We start from the raw sequence: 20,742 nt of genomic DNA on the forward strand, positions 1-20,742 counted from the left end.
GACAGGAACAGACGGTGATCGTGACAGAGTGCAAATGTGATATTTATTTTATACAACAGCTCAATAAATAAGAAGTTAATATTGTATTATATTTTAGACACAATATTGTCTGCTTTTTCTCAATTTTGTCAATGAAAATATTAACTATAATGCCAGACCAGAACTGTTGTGTGTCTCCGAGAAACACACAGCAGTGTTTCTTTTCTGAATGAATCCACGTTTTGAGCAAATCAATCAGGTGAACCAATGATTCAACGGCCCATTCATAAAGAGAGCCATTTACTTCATTCCTGAATAAATTGAGGCCACATACTGGCAGTTTTAGTTTCTTATTTAGAGTATAATTTCATTAAGAAGAAAGTATTTCATGTTTCCATATTAATAAAAATCCCCAAAAGATATAGTTCACTCAAACATTAAAATTCTGTCATCATTTACTCACCCTCATGGCCGTTGAAGCCTAAAAGTTTGTGTGTGATAAATGCTACGTTGAATCAAATAAAAATATTTTCTTTTTCTAAAGCTACTTTTTTACTAGCTATTTGATGCTTTTCTCATTTAACACAATAAAGACTTTAAATTATCTTTTGGGGGTTAATTCTCATCCAATTTTAATGTGTGATTAATTTAATTTACCACATCGTGTAATTAATTAGATTAAAATTGTTAATCACTTGACAGCCATAATATATATATATATATATATATATATATATATATATATATATTACAGTGGGTACGGAAAGTATTCAGACCCCCTTAAATTTTTCATTCTTAGTTATATTGCAGCCATTTGCTAAAATCATTTACGTTCATTTTTTTCCTCATTAATGTACACACAGCACCCCATATTGACAGAAAAACACAGAATTATTGACATTTTTGCAGATTTATTAAAAAAGAAAAACTGAAATATCACATGGTCCTAAGTATTCAGACCCTTTGCTGTGACACTCATATATTTAACTCGGGTGCTGTCCATTTCTTCTGATCATCCTTGAGATGGTTCTACACCTTCATTTGAGTCCAGCTGTGTTTGATTATACTGATTGGACTTGATTAGGAAAGCCACACACCTGTCTATATAAGACCTTACAGCTCACAGTGCATGTCAGAGCAAATGAGAATCATGAGGTCAAAGGAACTGCCTGAAGAGCTCAGAGACAGAATTGTGGCAAGGCACAGATCTGGCCAAGGTTACAAAAAAAATTCTGCTGCACTTAATGTTCCTAAGAGCACAGTGGCCTCCATAATCCTTAAATGGAAGATGTTTGGGACGACCAGAACCCTTCCTAGAGCTGGCCGTCCGGCCAAACTGAGCTATCGGGGGAGAAGAGCCTTGGTGAGAGAGGTAAAGAAGAACCCAAAGATCACTGTGGCTGAGCTCCAGAGATGCAGTCGGGAGATGGGAGAAAGTTGTAGAAAGTCAACCATCACTGCAGCCCTCCACCAGTCAGGGCTTTATGGCAGAGTGGCCCGACGGAAGCCTCTCCTCAGTGCAAGACACATGAAAGCCCGCATGGAGGACTCCAAGATGGTGAGAAATAAGATTCTCTGGTCTGATGAGACCAAGATAGAACTTTTTGGCCTTAATTCTAAGCGGTATGTGTGGAGAAAACCAGGCACTGCTCATCACCTGTCCAATACAGTCCCAACAGTGAAGCATGGTGGTGGCAGCATCATGCTGTGGGGGTGTTTTTCAGCTGCAGGGACAGGACGACTGGTTGCAATCGAGGGAAAGATGAATGCGGCCAAGTACAGGGATATCCTGGACGAAAACCTTCTCCAGAGTGCTCAGGACCTCAGACTGGGCCGAAGGTTTACCTTCCAACAAGACAATGACCCTAAGCACACAGCTAAAATAACGAAGGAGTGGCTTCACAACAACTCCGTGACTGTTCTTGAATGGCCCAGCCAGAGCCCTGACTTAAACCCAATTGAGCATCTCTGGAGAGACCTAAAAATGGCTGTCCACCAACGTTTACCATCCAACCTGACAGAACTGGAGAGGATCTGCAAGGAGGAATGGCAGAGGATCCCCAAATCCAGGTGTGAAAAACTTGTTGCATCTTTCCCAAAAAGACTCATTGCTGTATTAGATCAAAAGGGTGCTTCTACTAAATACTGAGCAAAGGGTCTGAATACTTAAGACCATGTGATATTTCAGTTTTTCTTTTTTAATAAATCTGCAAAAATGTTAACAATTCTGTGTTTTTCTGTCAATATGGGGTGCTGTGTGTACATTAATGAGGGGAAAAAATGAACTTAAATGATTTTAGCAAATGGCTGCAATATAACGAAGAGTGAAAAATTTAAGGGGGTCTGAATACTTTCCGTACCCACTGTGTGTGTGTATATATATATATATATATATATATATATATATATATATATATATATACAGTCAAACCAAAATTTATTCAGACACCTTGAACATTAATACAGTTTATTCACTATAGTTTAAAAAAATGGTAATAAAATATGACAAGATCTCAGAGTTAAACTGTGTCAGAAAAAAAAATTATCTTAATTATGTCAGATAGCACAGCAAAACATGGTCAGGTCAAAGTGTCTGAATAATTTTTGGTTCCAGATTTTTATCAGTTTTACAAGTAGTCCACTGTATGAAGACTTTTTGGGTTCTGCAGAGTTTAGCTCCAACCCTCATAAAAACTCACCTGCCTGTAGCCTGTAGTGGGATCATACAAAATGCCTGTTTGTTTTTTTTAGTACTCTCCTGAATAAGATATTTTACATAAAAGTTGTTTACACAAGACTAAAAAAAAAAAGAAGAAAGAAAAACAATTTATAGAAATGACCCCTTTCAAAAATGTACATACCAAACATAAAACAATGCATTAAGAAACAGGGGGTGTAAACTTTTTAACAAGATGAAGATGTGTACATTTTTTTTATTTTTTTAAATATAATATATTATATATAATAAATAATATATAATTTTTATTATTATTACTGTTACTAGTATTGCTTAAAAGCCATAAACTCGTCAGAGCAGTCAGGTCCTGCAACCTCTATGATTCCAGTAATTATTCTTATAAATAAATAAATAAAATATTCTGTACTTCCTTTACTGAGGTTATTGGTTATTGACTGGTTATTTTCCCAGTCATGCGGTTTAGGTTTGCTGGGGCACTCACCGCCCTACCATCTCTGTCTTTCTCTCTCTGAGTAATCCTCTTACATTGAGCCACAGGAGGAGGAGCAAGTCTCTCTCTGCGTGTTCAGTCGCTCTGGGATTTATTCAGAGTGGAGAAATGCTAGCAGTCATTGTGGAAATGCAGCAGATTAGAGTCATGATGATTTTGTCCGTAAAAGTGGATGTATTGATGTGCGGAGAGTGACAGATGTCATGTCTTATCTCAGGTGCTCAGAAGCGGCGCTTTTACTCTTCATTTTTGTGGAACTCACTGCAGGTACAGTTTCTGCCCTGTCAGCTCACTCTCTACTCTATTAAACATGTTTTGAGACAAAATGGAAGTATATTTGCGACTGTAACATATATAAGTAAAGTTGAGTTCATAGTCATAATAACATGTTATGTAATCTTCTTACTGTATTTAGATGACCTTACACAGCTGTGAACTTAATGACTGCCTCATTCTACTATGATTATGCTTAACTAACTGTTTTAGATGGACTCTGAGCATTATGTAATGAACTGGTTAAAGTCAAAAGATCAAAACCTTAGTGTCTGGAGAAAGGTGTTCACATGTGTGTCTAGTTCACATAAAAGCACAGACTTGGGAGTTTATTCGTTAAACACATCTTTAAAGGCTAATTTACTCTGCACAGGCAGATGCCTACCAATGGCGTTTGTTTTTGCTGACTGAACATGTTCAATCTGCATTTGTTGGGTCGTGGAATGTCTGAGAAGTGATGTTCTGTAATCTGTTGACTGTCTGCATTGGTTAACGTCTGTCAGTGTAGTGTGAGTTCGCTTTAAAAAGGCATTTAATTTTCACAGTCATGAGTAAATGGAAAATACAGTATGATATTTGTATTTCAATGCAGTTGGAATGAGAAGCAGCAGAAATAAATGAAAAGAGTGAAATAAACTTTGTGTGGCATATTGTTAGTGAGTATTCATTCTAAGTATTTAGATGTTTCAGTATAAATTGCCATTAAAATTAAGATTAAGATAGTAGTAGTAATAATAATTTCTGTTATTTTCTACACCTGGAACTGATCTTTTTGTGCCATTACAGAGTGGAATTAAAAGTAAATCTTGTATGAGTGATGAATCTTTTCCAAGTTTACGCCATGTAAAGATTGTCTACTGTAATTTCAGCAGTCTATCAGATTATTTTTGTCACTGTCCTCTCCTAGATATATGCATGATATTATTATTAACAACAACAACAATAATAATAAATATAGCTGCAAACAGCAATTTGGAGCCAAGAACCAAAGCACGGCAAGTACAAGCACGTCTAATGTCGCAGGGAACAATGAGAAGGGCTGCAATGTGCATTTCAAAAGCATAAAAAATGCATAAATTTTGTATAAAAATGCAATGCAGGCCTGTTATTTTTATTCTTCGAAAACTGAGTGCTCAGAACTTCTTGCAGTCTGAGGTTGTGCTACATACGAGTCGAACCCACACCTTCCACTCATAACAGAGTGCCACAGTGTTCTGTAAGAAGACAAACATTTGCAGTGACCCCAAGGAGAGCTTTCTGTGTTAAAATGGGCACACAAAAACTTTACTTAGCTTGCTATGCTAACGTGGCAAATAATAATAATAATAAGAAAGCCAAAAGATACAGTAGGGGCTACAGCACCATTCGTACTTGGCCCCTAATAATAATAAGAAAACTAACAGATACAGTGGGGGCACCTTTAATGCTTGGTGTAAATATACAGTGGGTACGGAAAGTATTCAGACCCCCTTACATTTTTCACTCTTTGTTATATTGCAGCCATTTGCTAAAATCATTTAAGTTCATTTTTTTTCCTCATTAATGTACACACAGCACCCCATATTGACAGAAAAACACAGAATTGTTGACATTTTTGCAGATTTATTAAAAAAGAAAAACTGAAATATCACATGGTCCTAAGTATTCAGACCCTTTGCTGTGACACTCATATATTTAACTCAGGTGCTGTCCATTTCTTCTGATCATCCTTGAGATGGTTCTACACCTTTATTTGAGTCCAGCTGTGTTTGATTATACTGATTGGACTTGATTAGGAAAGCCACACACCTGTATATATAAGACCTTACAGCTCACAGTGCATGTCAGAGCAAATGAGAATCATGAGGTCAAAGGAACTGCCTGAAGAGCTCAGAGACAGAATTGTGGCAAGGCACAGATCTGGCCAAGGTTACAAAAAAATTTCTGCTGCACTTAAGGTTCCTAAGAGCACAGTGGCCTCCATAATCCTTAAATGGAAGATGTTTGGGACGACCAGAACCCTTCCTAGAGCTGGCCGTCCGGCCAAACTGAGCTATCGGGGGAGAAGAGCCTTGGTAAGAGAGGTAAAGAAGAACCCAAAGATCACTGTGGCTGAGCTCCAGAGATGCAGTCGGGAGATGGGAGAAAGTTGTAGAAAGTCAACCATCACTGCAGCCCTCCACCAGTCGGGTCTTTATGGCAGAGTGGCCCGACGGAAGCCTCTCCTCAGTGCAAGACACATGAAAGCCCGCATGGAGTTTGCTAAAGATGGTGAGAAATAAGATTCTCTGGTCTGATGAGACCAAGATAGAACTTTTTGGCCTTAATTCTAAGCGGTATGTGTGGAGAAAACCAGGCACTGCTCATCACCTGTCCAATACAGTCCCAACAGTGAAGCATGGTGGTGGCAGCATCATGCTGTGGAGGTGTTTTTCAGCTGCAGGGACAGGGCGACTGGTTGCAATCGAGGGAAAGATGAATGCAGCCAAGTACAGGGATATCCTGGACGAAAACCTTCTCCAGAGTGCTCAGGACCTCAGACTGGGCCGAAGGTTTACCTTCCAACAAGACAATGACCCTAAGCACACAGCTAAAATAACGAAGGAGTGGCTTCACAACAACTCCGTGACTGTTCTTGAATGGCCCAGCCAGAGCCCTGACTTAAACCCAATTGAGCATCTCTGGAGAGACCTAAAAATGGCTGTCCACCAACGTTTACCATCCAACCTGACAGAACTGGAGAGGATCTGCAAGGAGGAATGGCAGAGGATCCCCAAATCCAGGTGTGAAAAACTTGTTGCATCTTTCCCATAAAGACTCATGGCTGTATTAGTTCAAAAGGGTGCTTCTACTAAATACTGAGCAAAGGGTCTGAATACTTAGGACCATGTGATATTTCAGTTTTTCTTTTTTAATAAATCTGCAAAAATGTCAACAATTCTGTGTTTTTCTGTCAATATGGGGTGCTGTGTGTACATTAATGAGGAAAAAAAAATGAACTTAAATGATTTTAGCAAATGGCTGCAATATAACAAAGAGTGAAAAATTTAAGGGGGTCTGAATACTTTCCGTACCCACTGTACCAAACTGTTGCTGAGATACAGCGTCAGAATCAGTTTGGCATCATGCCATCAATTTTTGTCACATACAGAAGAGTAACTACAATCGATAAATGTAAGTTTTTCTCTGGGGGCCTCATTTATAAAATGTTGCACAGAAACCGTCCTAAATTTGATCTTATGATCATTTCTCAGATGTGCGTACGTGTGATTAATAGAATGAACGTACACACAGAAAACGAGCGTACGGCCCTCTTTCATATGTGAAATCTATAAATCGCAAATGATCTTGAACTTGTGCGCAGCTGAATGGTTTCAGTTCTCCGCATTGTAAACGACACCTAATTAATGCCATTTACATATAAAAGATCACCAGCCATCGTCCAAATCCTTTAATTTAAAATGGCGAGCTGCAAGAATAGCTTAGATGTCCAAAAAACTGCAGTAATCTGACAAGGAAAAGTGCGTACGTCAGACCGTTTTTATAAATTTGAGTGTTGCCGTGGATTTAAGTGTACGCACACTCTGAGATCAAATCTGTGCGTACGCACGCTTTATAAATGAGGCTCCAGATGTGTAAGATATAACCTCCCCTTTTGGTTTGGGCAGCATATTCCAGATATCATCCTAAGATTTATGAGCTTGTTTTCAAGAGTACATCTGAGCTCTTTGGAAAGAGAGCAGCCAGATGCAGTCTGTTATGCACTATACATCTCCATGATTAATATATTGGTTGACAGGTGTTAGGGTTGCAACAATATTGTAACAGAAGTTGAAAAATGAAAATGATTTATTGTTTTTATTCTGAAAGACTACATGGAAGTGACCATTTTTTCATGATGCAGTTTAAAGTTCCTCTACACTACAGCAACTGGTTTGTCTTTTTTTCTTTCCACATACATAAATAAATGATACATTCCACAGAAATAAATTATACATTTTTCCAGTTTTAAGACATTTTTATATACTTTATATAATAGTCTATGTACCCCCTACATTATATTTGTAGACCTCAGTTATATGTGTTTGGGACAGCAGAAAGAGGCTTTAAGTGCATGCACAGCCATGCAGGTGTGTTACAGACAGCCTTAGATTATACTAAGCTGCATTATAGAGCTTTTCACTGCAGTCTGAGAGTAAGAACCTGCTTACATAACCTAAAAACCTCCCATCACATGGCACAAATAGCAACGGGCCATGGGTTCTATAAATATAGGTTTACAAGATTACTTATGTATTTCACTTGTTTGTTTAAGGATATTTGTTGTTAGGCAATAGAGTGGTGCAGGGATGAGGTAAATTTTTAGGCTAACCCGGAGGTAAGCATCACACTGATTGAATTGAATTGAAATTTATTTGACAAGTTTATAAACTGTACAAAATAACAAGTATCCCATACACTTCAAACAACTGTCGAGGATAAAAACACAATAAAGCCATTGGCTTATTTCCATTGCAGCCCTTGATGTTAATATAAAGGATAGAGGCTATGTACAGAAGTGACAGAGAAACAGCATCTCCTAATCAAATACTAAATTTAAAAAATAGTAAAGATAATTCACAATTGAGACAAATACAATCACTAGTCAAGTCAAGTCACCTTTATTTATATAGCGCTTTTTACAATGTAGATTGTGTCAAAGCAGCTTTACATTGATAACTGGTACATTGTTTGGCTGCACAGCAGCTCTTAAAGAATAGTGTCAATGCAGGCAGATCAAAGCACTGTTGAATATCAAATGTCAAGTCAAATGTCAAGTGTCCCCAACTAAGCAAGCCAGAGGCGACAGCGGCAAGGAACCCAAACTCCATCAGGTGACATTAGGTGGCAGACAAGTGGCAAATTGGTGTTAAAAATGAAGAAAAAAACCTTGGGAGAAACCAGGCTTAGTCGGGGTGCCAGTTCTCCTCTGGCCAACAGTGCTTTGTTACAATTCAGGTTGCTATCATAAGTCCAATAGGATCGCAACATTAAAAGTATTTATTTCAGTTCCATCCAATTGAGGATCACGCCGGTATGGACGGTTGTTGAGGAACTGTGTCATGGCTGTCGTGTCGATGAGGCCCTCACAGTGGATGATCTAGTTGACTCAATCTAGGAACAATGAACACTATTAACAATGAACACACCACAATGCAAGCTAACTAACATCACCAAACAGCCATCTTTTTACCGATCTTTTAAAACCCCCCCCAAATCTTTTACTCCCTTTATTGACGCTGGTAATTTATTCCATGCAATAGCACTAGTGTATAAAAACATATTTTTCCCCACCAGACTTTTAAATTTACATGGACAAATATTAAAATTCCTACCCCTAGTACCATAGGAATGCTGTTGTCTCACCATATAAAAGTAATTTTCTACATAGCTTGGAACCACATTATTAACAATTCTGTCATACCCAGTTTAAAAAAACAACAACAACAACAAAAAAACACCCTTTTTTTCCACAGTCAACAAGCCCAACTCCTTAAAACGTTCACTATACAAATCCTTTCGAGGAAGATCTTTTAAAATTATTCTAATTATTCTTGTTTTGAGCCTTTTGCAATTTATCTTTCATACCTTGGGAACAACTACTATACCAAAAGGAGGTAGCATAATCAAAATGGGGTTGAATCAAGGCACCTGCTAACAATTTTAAGGAATAAATGTCAAATAAATCGGCTTGCCTCGCTAAAACCTAATTTCACCACATATTTCTAGCCATAAAATCACCTGTTAATTTATTATCTATTAAACAACCCAAATAATTTACTACATTTTTTGACTCTATTGCGAATTTCATTCTAGATGCAAAGAGAATGGCCTCAGTTTTACCTGCATGTAGGGAAAGTTATATAAAAACCATTTGGACATCTCTTGTAGCTGCAAAGTCATTGTTTTTTCTAGGACCCCCTTATCCTGATGAAACACTAAAATTGCTGGATCATCAGCATAAAGAAAAAGTTCCTCCGAACATGCTGCTTTAAGATCATTTATATATAAAAGAAAAAATAAGGGACCTAAAATACTCCCTTGAGGAAGATAATAATTAATTAATGATTAATAGATAAAGGACTAGACAATATACCCTTAATATTGACCCTCTGGTTTCTGTCATCAAGATAGGACTGAACCCACCTAAGAGATTTCTCATCAAACCCAACTGCCTTTACATTGTACAATAAAATTGTGTGGTCTACGGTATCAAATGCCTTCTGAAGGTTCATATATAATATATAAGTCTCATTTGAATGTAAAGGCCTAAAACCTGACTGTAAATCATACAAAATATTGTTTTTACAAATATTTTTTTCAATCTGGTCATAAGCAATTCTTTCCATAATCTTAGACTACACACCTAAGACAGAAACAGGCGTATAATTAACCATATTTAACTTACAACCCTTTTTGTATAATGGTATAATTCTAGCACTTTTAAACTCCCTTGGTTTTTTCCCTTGTTTAATTGATAAATTTAACATACAGGTGCTGGTCATATAATTAGAATATCATCAAAAAGTTGATTTATTTCACTAATTCCATTCAAAAAGTGAAACTTGTATATTATATTCATTCATTACACACAGACTGATATATTTCAAATGTTTATTTCTTTTAATTTTGATGATTATAACTGACAACTAAGGAAAATCCCAAATTCAGTATCTCAGAAAATTAGAATATTGTGAAAAAGTTCAATATTGAAGACACCTGGTGCCACACTCTAATCAGCTAATTAACTCAAAACACCTGCAAAGGCCTTTAAATAGTCTCTCAGTCTAGTTCTGTAGGATACACAATCATGGGGAAGACTGCTGACTTGACAGTTGTCCAAAAGACGACCATTGACACCTTGCACAAGGAGGGCAAGACACAAAAGGTCATTGCAAAAGAGGCTGGCTGTTCACAGAGCTCTGTGTCCAAGCACATTAATAGAGAGGCGAAGGGAAGGAAAAGATGTGGTAGAAAAAAAGTGTACAAGCAATAGGGATAACCGCACCCTGGAGAGGATTGTGAAACAAAACCCATTCAAAAATGTGGGGGAGATTCACAAAGAGTGGACTGCAGCTGGAGTCAGTGCTTCAAGAACCACTACGCACAGACATATGCAAGACATGGGTTTCAGCTGTCACATTCCTTGTGTCAAGCCACTCTTGAACAACAGACAGCGTCAGAAGCGTCTCACCTGGGCTAAAGACAAAAAGGACTGGAATGCTGCTGAGTGGTCCAAAGTTATGTTCTCTGATGAAAGTAAATTTTGCATTTCCTTTGGAAATCAGGGTCCCAGAGTCTGGAGGAAGAGAGGAGAGGCACACAATCGCCGTTGCTTGAGGTCCAGTGTAAAGTTTCCACAGTCAGTGATGGTTTAGGGTGCCATGTCATCTGCTGGTGTTGGTCCACTGTGTTTTCTGAGGTCCAAGGTCAACGCAGCCGTATACCAGGAAGTTTTAGAGCACTTCATGCTTCCTGCTGCTGACCAACTTTATGGAGATGCAGATTTCATTTTCCAACAGGACTTGGCACCTGCACACAGTGCCAAAGCTACCAGTATCTGGTTTAAGGACCATGGTATCCCTGTTCTTAATTGGCCAGCAAACTCGCCTGACCTCAACCCCATAGAAAATCTATGGGGTATTGTGAAGAGGAAGATGCGATATGCCAGACCCAACAATGCAGAAGAGCTGAAGGCCACTATCACAGCAACCTGGGCTCTTATAACATCTGAGCAGTGCCACAGACTGATCGACTCCATGCCACGCCGCATTGCTGCAGTAATTCAGGCAAAAGGAGCCCCAACTAAGTATTGAGTGCTGTACATGCTCATACTTTTCATGTTCATACTTTTCAGTTGGCCAAGATTTCTAAAAAATCCTTTCTTTGTATTGGTCTTAAGTAATATTCTAATTTTCTGAGATACTGAATTTGGGATTTCCCTTAGTTGTCAGTTATAATCATCAAAATTAAAAGAAATAAACATTTGAAATATATCAGTCTGTGTGTAATGAATGAATATAATATACAAGTTTCACTTTTTGAATGGAATTAGTGAAATAAATCAACTTTTTGATGATATTCTAATTATATGACCAGCACCTGTATATGATACAAAAGGAGCAATCACTCTAGCAGAGTTCCTAAAATATTTGCTGGAATATTATCAATCCCAGATGCCTTATTTAATTTTATTTCATTTATACATTTAAAAACTTTACTTTCAGTAACTGGTCCCTTAACAAATCTCATTAGAATTTTTCCATAGGCTTTTGGGTTATCACAAAAAATAAGCTCTGTGATCAACACAACTTTTATTAATTTTGAAGCCTAAATACAATCGGCATAAAAAGCTAGGCTATAAACGAACTACACCATACACGACTTTAGTGTCACCACCACTAAGCTCCCGACAAGTCTTTATTTTCTTTTTATCTAAAAAAGATTTTCCCTGAAAGTTTGAGTTAAAATAGTTTGTAAGAGCGAGATTATAAGCACAAAGAGGCTGTGAAAGCGGACTGAGCTGACCTATTCACGTGATTACATTTAACGTCCCCGACAGCCTCTGTAATTCCATTTAGCCACTTATTAGCAACCACCTTTTTCAAGACACTTTAACAAAAAAAAAATTACAAGTGGGGTAATGCTGATGTCGTAGAATAAAACATGAAAGTGTCTTGAGCTTGTGCACCACAGACCTTATTTCAGCCATTAAACCAATAAACCATTAAAAAACCCCATTGACCTCAGTGCTAAAAACTTGTTTCCAGGTTTTGGCCTATAAAAATGCACCCCATCCCTGTACCACTCTATATCAAGACAAAGGACAATAATAACAGATAAGAGTCACTTTGTACTCATTAATCATGGTGTTTGGGTGTTATACCTTTTGCAATTTCACTTAAATGTCAAATGATTCAAAATCTTATCACCTTTCATTACTTCTAAGTTGATCAGTGGAGTCTTTGCTCTTATATAAAATTAAAAACTAATAGTTTATATTTACTGTATTAAAACAGTAATTCACTTGTGTGCAACACTTTTGTTGCATTATCTCTGGAGAGAGTTGTTTCTCTCTCTCTCTCTCTCTCTCTCTCTTTGCTGGAGGGAATGTGGTGCTATACCCTTCCCTTTAAGATACTCCCAAGGTGTTCTCTTGGATTAAAGCCAGGCGACAACTTGGCCAAGTCATTTTTTATTCTTTAGATACTCTTGTATGATTTTGGCAGTGTGCTTTGGATTGTTATCATACTGGAATAGTCCTCTTCTACCAAGAAAGAATTGCGACAACCTTTGATTTCACTTCCACGCGGTCACATAGTTCATGTAGCTCTCAATAATTCCAAACAAATCCGCGCTGTCAGTCGGTTTGAATGAGTTTAAGCAGGATAGACAAAAAAGGTTAAAAAAATTCAAAATTTTTATTTGTCACATACAAGTTATATAAATACACAACAATCAGTGAAAGGTAGATCTGGCATACTCTGTAGACTGTGCAATAAAAATATTACAAAAGAATACTCCTTTTGAGCCTCTCCGTTTTAGCCATCAGGCTGTGGAAGTGTCTGATTGTAGCAGGTTGAACAGTAAATTTACAGGGTGCATGGAGTCCTTGAGGATCTTAAGAACCTGGTGTGGATGTCATGCAGAGAAGTTGCTGACATTCAGAGAGAGACAGTTTACTTATGTATCCCACTGGCTTGTTTAAGTATATCTGTTGTTAGGCAATAGAGTGGTGCAGGGATGATGTACATTTTTAGGCTAACCCGGAAGTTAGCATCACACTGGTTCCCTCGACAAAAACTCAATAGAATTTTTTCATAGGCTTTTGGGTTATCGCAAAAAATAAGCTCTGTGATCAACACATCTTTTATTAATTTTGAATCCTAAATACAGATGCCAGGAGGAAAAAGCTAAAGGTAGACTATAAACGAACTACACCACAGTCCCACGCTCTCGCGTTGCAATAATGTGCTTTCTACATTGTCATTAAAATAACAACATAGAAACTGCCTCAAATTAATTATAATAATGAGAAGAAAGTCATGTCTGAAAGCTGCAACCGATTTAATATTGGTTAAAATGAATGGAGAATCTATTGTGTTTTTCCGTGGGTGCTCAATCATTTCCATTGGTGCTCGAGCCCCCGACCACCCACAGGATCTGCACCTGGTTGGAGATGAGGCCCATCACCACCATATCATCCGCAAATTTGATAGCAGAGCAGGGGACTCAAAACACATCCTTGTGGGGCTCCTATGTGGGGTGATGATGTTGGAGGTGGTCTGGCCCACTCTCACTACCTGTGGTCTGCCTGAGAGAAAGTTCAGAACCCAGTCACAGAGGGGGGCATTCAGTCCAAGGTCCCTGAGCTTGGAAACCAGTCTGTGGGGGACTATAGTGTTGAAGGCTGAACTATAGTCTATAAACAACAGCCTCAAATAATTCCCTTCATTGCTGTTGTGCGGGTGAGAGTGGTATGCAGGATAAGGGATATGGGAGTGGCATGAAGTCAGTGGGCCCCATTGACTTCCATAGTATAAAAAAATATATATATTATGGAAGTCAATGGGGCCTCATCAACTGTTTGGTTACCCATATTCTTCAAAATATCTTCTTTTGTGTTCAGCAGAAGAAAGAAATTCATACAAGTTTGGAACAACTTGAGGGTGAGTAAATGATGACAGAATTTTCATTTTGGGTGAACTATCCCTTTAATGTATTCAATAAAAATGTAAAATTATTATTGTTTGTGTTTTATTGGTTTAGCCAGATTGTGAATGTCTATAATTGTAAGTTATATAAAGATTAGACCACATTTTATGTGCAATCAATGCAGAAATACAGATATTTTTAAAGGGTTCACAAACTTATCCTTGCCACTAAATGCATAATAGTTCTGTCCTTGATCTCATCTGATGAAAGAATGTGCTCCCAATATTCATCAGACTTTTCATGTCTTTAGCAAAGTTTAATCTTGCATTTTTTGTGCTGAAGAAGGTTGATGTTGTGCAAAGCCCTTTGCACTGTCTGAGCTGTCATGGAAACTTTGATTTGGGGTTGTGTTTTAAAGGAATTAAATAATTATTAATTATTTAAGTATTAAAAGGATTAAGGGAATAAATAAAAGTAAAAACGGTAAAATAAGTTCGGTAACACTTTCTATGAAGACCATGCTTATAATGAATTATAGCTCCATTTATACTTATTTATAAGCAAGTATTACTATTTTATAAACATATTTATAAAGACTTATTAAGACCTATACCACATAATAAGAACAGCTATAGTTATATTTATATTATTTTTATAATTACTTATAAGTCATGCATTTTCCTTTTCAATGCATGTTCATAATTCATTATACACTGATTTATAAGTATTATTAGTCCGTTGTATGGTTCCATGAATGTTTTTATAAAGATGCAGCTTGCATTGCTGTTATATTATAGTTACAATGACTTTTTATTCAGATTTATTTCTGTCAAATTAGTGAATATATTGTTATTAATAGCCGTGTTGTGTTCTTATAAATACTTTTTGTGAGTAATAATAGTTACTAATCTCTATAAATGCATCATTGTTGGCTTTAAGTGAAAACATAAATCAAATGTTAAGAAATCACTAATATGTGCTCATTTTACATTTTAAGTTGCTTACTTGTAAATGTAACTAATGAACAGCAATTCCTGTAATAAAAAAAGAAAAGAAATCATTAATACAAACAGTTGAAAAAAAAGAAAAACTTTTTTTAATGTTACATACTAGCAAAACATTGCAGCAATATTTTTAAAGTATAATTCCAAACTGCTATAAGCAATACCATGCAAATGGCTGAGGAGATATAGATTTTAACAAATCAAAATTACCATTCATTACCTCTAATGCAAACTTTAGCCATTAAAGACATAATAACTAGTTGATACAGCAAACAAGTGTCTCTGGAACTATTTTATATTTGATGATTTATAAATCAGTGTATAATGACTTATGAGCATGCACATTGAAAAAGCAAATGCATGGCTTATAAGTAATTATAAAAATAATGTAAATGTATCTATAACTGTTGCAGTATAGATCTTAATGAGTCTTTATAAATATATTTATAGAATAGTAATACTTATAAATAAGTATAAATATGACTATAAATCATGATAAGCATGGTCTTCATAGAAAGTGTTACCATAAGTTCTACTGCAGTTGTGAAATAATCAATCGAAATTATTTGCAAATAATATTTTGTTTTAAAATATGCACTCGTTCATTCTTACCAATATCTGATGTGGAAAACGCAAAACGTTTCTTGTCTTGTCACATTCAGTTATGAGTTACATGAATCAAATGTGAATTATACCACATTTTACATTCAAAACATTTTACATTTCTTAAAAAGTTGAATTGCTTGCATCCCTGGATATTACTGTCGGTCGTTCAGCATTCCTCTCCTAAAATAGTTAAATATTAATGTTTAGCTGCTACTTTCCTCATCTTCTGTAAACAGTAAGACCTGCCTTCTTTAATTTGATTGGCCATCTCATTCATTTTGACATTGACGAGCGCTGTTAGACTGTTGAGACAGAGCAACCTAAAAACTTTTAAAACTTTTTGTCATCCAAATAACAAACAGAGCTGCTCGTAATGGAGTGCAGCAGAGCAGCATCAAGAATATCAAACATTGAGGGACAATTTGGTCATTTCTAATTTTTGGGGAGACTTGTCCCTCTAAATGTCTGTGGTGGCTATATACAGTGGGTACGGAAAGTATTCAGACCCCCTTAAATTTTTCACTCTTTGTTATATTGCAGCCATTTGCTAAAATCATTTAAGTTCATTTATTTTCCTCATTAATGTACACACAGCACCCCATATTGACAGAAAAACACAGAATTGTTGACATTTTTGCAGATTTATTAAAAAAGAAAAACTGAAATATCACATGGTCCTAAGTATTCAGACCCTTTGCTGTGACACTCATATATTTAACTCAGGTGCTGTCCATTTCTTCTGATCATCCTTGAGATGGTTCTACACCTTCATTTGAGTCCAGCTGTGTTTGATTATACTGATTGGACTTGATTAGGAAAGCCACACACCTGTCTATATAAGACCTTACAGCTCACAGTGCATGTCAGAGCAAATGAGAATCATGAGGTCAAAGGAACTGCCTGAAGAGCTCAGAGACAGAATTGTGGCAAGGCACAGATCTGGCCAAGGTTACAAAAACATTTCTGCTGCACTTAAGGTTCCTAAGAGCACAGTGGCCTCCATAATCCTTAAATGGAAGACGTTTGGGAAGACCAGAACCCTTCCTAGAGCTGGCCATCCGGCCAAACTGAGCTATCGGAGGAGAAGAGCCTTGGTGAGAGAGGTAAAGAAGAACCCAAAGATCACTGTGGCTGAGCTCCAGAGATGCAGTCGGGAGATGGGAGAAAGTTGTAGAAAGTCACCCATCACTGCAGCCCTCCACCAGTCGGGGGCTTTATGGCAGAGTGGCCCGACGGAAGCCTCTTCTCAGTGCAAGACACATGAAAAAACACCTGAAGGACTCCAAGATGGTGAGAAATAAGATTCTCTGGTCTGATGAGACCAAGATAGAACTTTATGCCTTAATTCTAAGCAGTATGTGTGGAGAAAACCAGGCACTGCTCATCACCTGTCCAATACAGTCCCAACAGTGAAGCATGGTGGTGGCAGCATCATGCTGTGGGGGTGTTTTTCAGCTGCAGGGACAGGACGACCGGTTGCAATCGAGGGAAAGATGAATGCGGCCAAGTACAGGGATATCCTGGACGAAAATCTTCTCCAGAGTGCTCAGGACCTCAGACTGGGCCGAAGGTTTACCTTCCAACAAGACAATGACCCTAAGCACACAGCTAAAATAACGAAGGAGTGGCTTCACAACAACTCTGTGACTGTTCTTGAATGGCCCAGCCAGAGCCCTGACTTAACCCAATTGAGCATCTCTGGAGAGAACTAAAAATGGCTGTCCACCAACGTTTACCATCCAACCTGACAGAACTGGAGAGGATCTGCAAGGAGGAATGGCAGAGGATCCCCAAATCCAGGTGTGAAAAACTTGTTGCATCTTTCCCAAAAAGACTCATGGCTGTATTAGATCAAAAGGGTGCTTCTACTAAATACGTACCGCGATGATTCGCGAGTTGGGAGAGAATGGGTTTCTTGTTTTTTTTTAGTATAGTATTTAAAAATGATTTAGACATAATTTACTCATTCTACTCACTAAAAGAATAGGATAAGACAAATAAAACGATAAAATTTGAATTCTATAATTTATTTTTATTTTTATTGAATAGCTCCCACAAAACCATAAATGGCTCTGGTCGCCTATGGTGCCTATGGCGATAGCCTGGTTCTAGTATTCACAAGTTATTTCATTGGAAATTGGAAATCACAAGTATACTCAATTTTGTTTAAATGATAACAGGTTTTCTAACTTGTGTGTCAGTGATCACGTCTAGTCACTTTTGTTGTATTGAGTTTCTTCTTTGGGACCTGAATTTTCAATATGGTTTGTCTAAAGTATTAGTTTTTGATTGTTCTTAAGAGGAAATACATTACAATACATTTGTCAGCTTAGAAATAATGCAATTATTGAGAGGTGATACAATTTTGAATCATTTGACATTCTTAGTGATGCTTAGTAAATTACTATGGTCAAGTATTTGGTTTAATAAATAATGGCAAATGGCAAAATTACAATAAGCTGCAACATTTTTAGTATAGCCTCCATTGCACTGTACCACGGCTGACAAAACCTTCTGAAGGTGGTCAATGTAGGCATATGTGTTGCAGGCAGTTTTTGTCAGGCAACTGCACCATAATGTCACAATGGCCTGAAGAAGCCTGTCTTTAAACCATTAAATTATTGTTTTGTGAGTCATTCACAAAATTGAGAAGATTAACAGCCACTGTAAACCCTAGCTCAAAATAATTAATTGGTTTGAGTAGGGCAAACTCTAATAAAACAAATTAGTTCAATCAAATTAACTTTTATGAGTATTTAGAACTTTCTTTTTCTTTTGAGTTCATGATACTGACAAATTTGAAGTAATCTGAATTGTTTCATTGCTTTGAGTTTCATGAGCTTGTTTCTTTTAATTTAGACAAACTTAAATTTAAATTAAACTAGGCTGGGATTTCTATTTCCCAGCATGCTTTGCCATGACACTCTAAAGGCAGAATAAATGCTAAATTTAAGTGTTATATAATGGAGCGGAGTGGAGCATGAGCTTAGTTTGATAAAAGGTATATGAAAAATTTTCTATATTGCCGTACTCTTTTCGTTTTATCAAATCATTGTTACCAATTAGAATTTGCTGAACTAGCTAGTTATAGATAGCTAAATTTCCAGTACTAAAAATGTTGTGATTGCATGATAATTTTAAGTTAAATGTATAAGTTAACTTACTAAAAAATTTAAAGTTAAGAGCAATTAAAATGTATGAGTACAAAATTGAAATCTACCAGTTCTGCTTACTTAAATTTTGAATTACTTAACTTAAAAAACTGGTGTAACTGATTACCTAAATTCTTTTGAGTTTTGCCAACTTTACAGTGTACCATAGCAATGGAGGAAAAGCATTACATTTCAGCATTACATTAATTACATTGGGGAACTGAACTGAGGAGCAGGAAAAGTGCTCGCATTCCCTCGTCCGAAGGAAATGGCACAAGCAAGTGAACACCTGTGGCTATCTACGTGTAGACAGCACAAGGGAGGACACCGGGTCCACTTGGAGATTATAAAATCTCGCAAATGTGTTTGGTGTCGCCCAGACTTCAGCTCTGCAGATGTCTGCTACAGAGGCGCCGTGCACCAATGCCCAGGAGGAGGCAACACCCCGAGTGGAGTAAGCTCGCAACCCGAGGGGGCACGGCTCGCCTTGGGACTGGTACGCCAAGGTGAGGGCATCCACTATCCAGTGGGCCAACCTCTGCAAACAAAGAGCTGCTCAGAGCTTCTGAAGCTCTGTGTGCGGTCCATGTAAACGCGCAGGGCACAAACAGGACACAGCAACGCATATCCAAGCCGGGGTCTCAGGACAATGTGAGAGGAAGCCGGCCCGAATTCTAGGCACGATTCGCTGACCGAAAAATGCTTGCAGGTCCCTGACCCTCTTAAAGGAAGCGAGCGCGGTCAGGAGCACTGTCTTCAACGACAGATGTTTCAGCTCAACTGACTCAAGGGGCTCGAAGGGAGCTCTCTGTAGGCTCGCCAGAGCGACAGAGAGGTCCCAAGAGGGAATAAGGCAAGGCCTAGAAGGGTTTAACCTCCTGGCACCTCTGAGGAACCTGATGATCAGGTTGTGCTTTCCTAGTGACCTGCCACTGACCACATCGTGATGTGCTGCGATGGCGGCCACATAGACCTTCAAGGTGGAGGGGGACAGCCTCCGCTCCAAGCCATCTTGAAGGAAGGAAAGCACAGAGCTGACCGGGCATTTTCGGGGATCTTCCCGGTGGGAAGAACACCACTCAGCGAACAGACTCCACTTCATGGCATAAGCGTGCCTCATAGAGGGGGGCTCTAGCCGAAGTGATAGTGTCAACTACCGCGGGCGGTAGGCCACTTAAGTCCTCCGTGTCCCATCCAGAGACCACATGAGGAGGTTCCAGAGGTTGGGACGTGGGTGCCATATGGTGCCCCGTCCCTGAGAAAGCAGGTCCTTCCTCAGGGGAATTCGCCAGGGAGGGACTGTCGCGAGGAGCATCAGCTCTGGGAACCAGGTCCGCTTGGGCCAGTACGGTGCAACAAGCAAGACCTGCTCCTCGTCCTCCCTGACCTTGCACAGAGTCTGTACGAGAAGGCTCACTGGGGGAAACGCGTATTTGCGTAGGCCCCGGGGCCAGCTGTGTGCCAGTGCATTCGTGCCGAGGGTCCCCTCGTACAGGGAGTAAAACAACTGGCAGTGAGTGGATTCGTGGGAGGCGACAGGTCTACCTGTGCGTCCCCAAATTGGCTCCAAATCAGCTGAACCACCTGGGGAATGTGAGCTGTCGTGAGAGCGCATCGGCCGCACGATTGAGCTCGTCCGGGATATAAATGGCGCGCAGCGACCTGATTTGGCGGTGACTCCAGAGGAGGAGATGGCGGGGGAGTTGCGACATGCGACAAGAGCGTAGACCACCCTGGTGGTTGATGTATGCTACGGTCAATGTGTTGTCCGTCTGGACCAGTACATGCTTGTCGTGCAACAACGGTCAAAACCGGCGCAGGGCAAGGAGTACTGCTAGCAACTCAAGGCATTTGATATGCCACTAT

At 38.5% G+C, this 20,742-nt stretch overlaps 1 protein-coding gene and 1 long non-coding RNA gene across 2 annotated transcripts in view; one reads left to right on the top strand and one right to left on the bottom strand.

Moving 5' to 3' along the window:
• Positions 1-884: 884 nt before the first annotated feature.
• Positions 885-17,404, bottom strand: LOC127518816 (uncharacterized). Its single transcript, XR_007931668.1, has 3 exons — positions 17,113-17,404; positions 5,244-5,789; positions 885-1,091 (listed from the first exon to the last, which is right to left on the bottom strand). It is a non-coding gene; the product is annotated as an uncharacterized LOC127518816 (long non-coding RNA).
• LOC127518803 (activin receptor type-1C) overlaps positions 2,407-20,742 on the top strand; it is a 91,885-nt gene continuing 73,549 nt past the window's right edge. The window contains exon 1 of the mRNA XM_051905974.1: positions 2,407-3,434. Coding sequence (XP_051761934.1) covers positions 3,371-3,434 — 64 coding nt within the window. The 5' untranslated portion in view covers positions 2,407-3,370. The remainder of the gene's footprint in view (positions 3,435-20,742) is intronic.

The sequence above is a fragment of the Ctenopharyngodon idella genome, chromosome 9 (genome assembly GCF_019924925.1).
Source record: "Ctenopharyngodon idella isolate HZGC_01 chromosome 9, HZGC01, whole genome shotgun sequence".
NCBI lineage: Eukaryota > Metazoa > Chordata > Actinopteri > Cypriniformes > Xenocyprididae > Ctenopharyngodon > Ctenopharyngodon idella.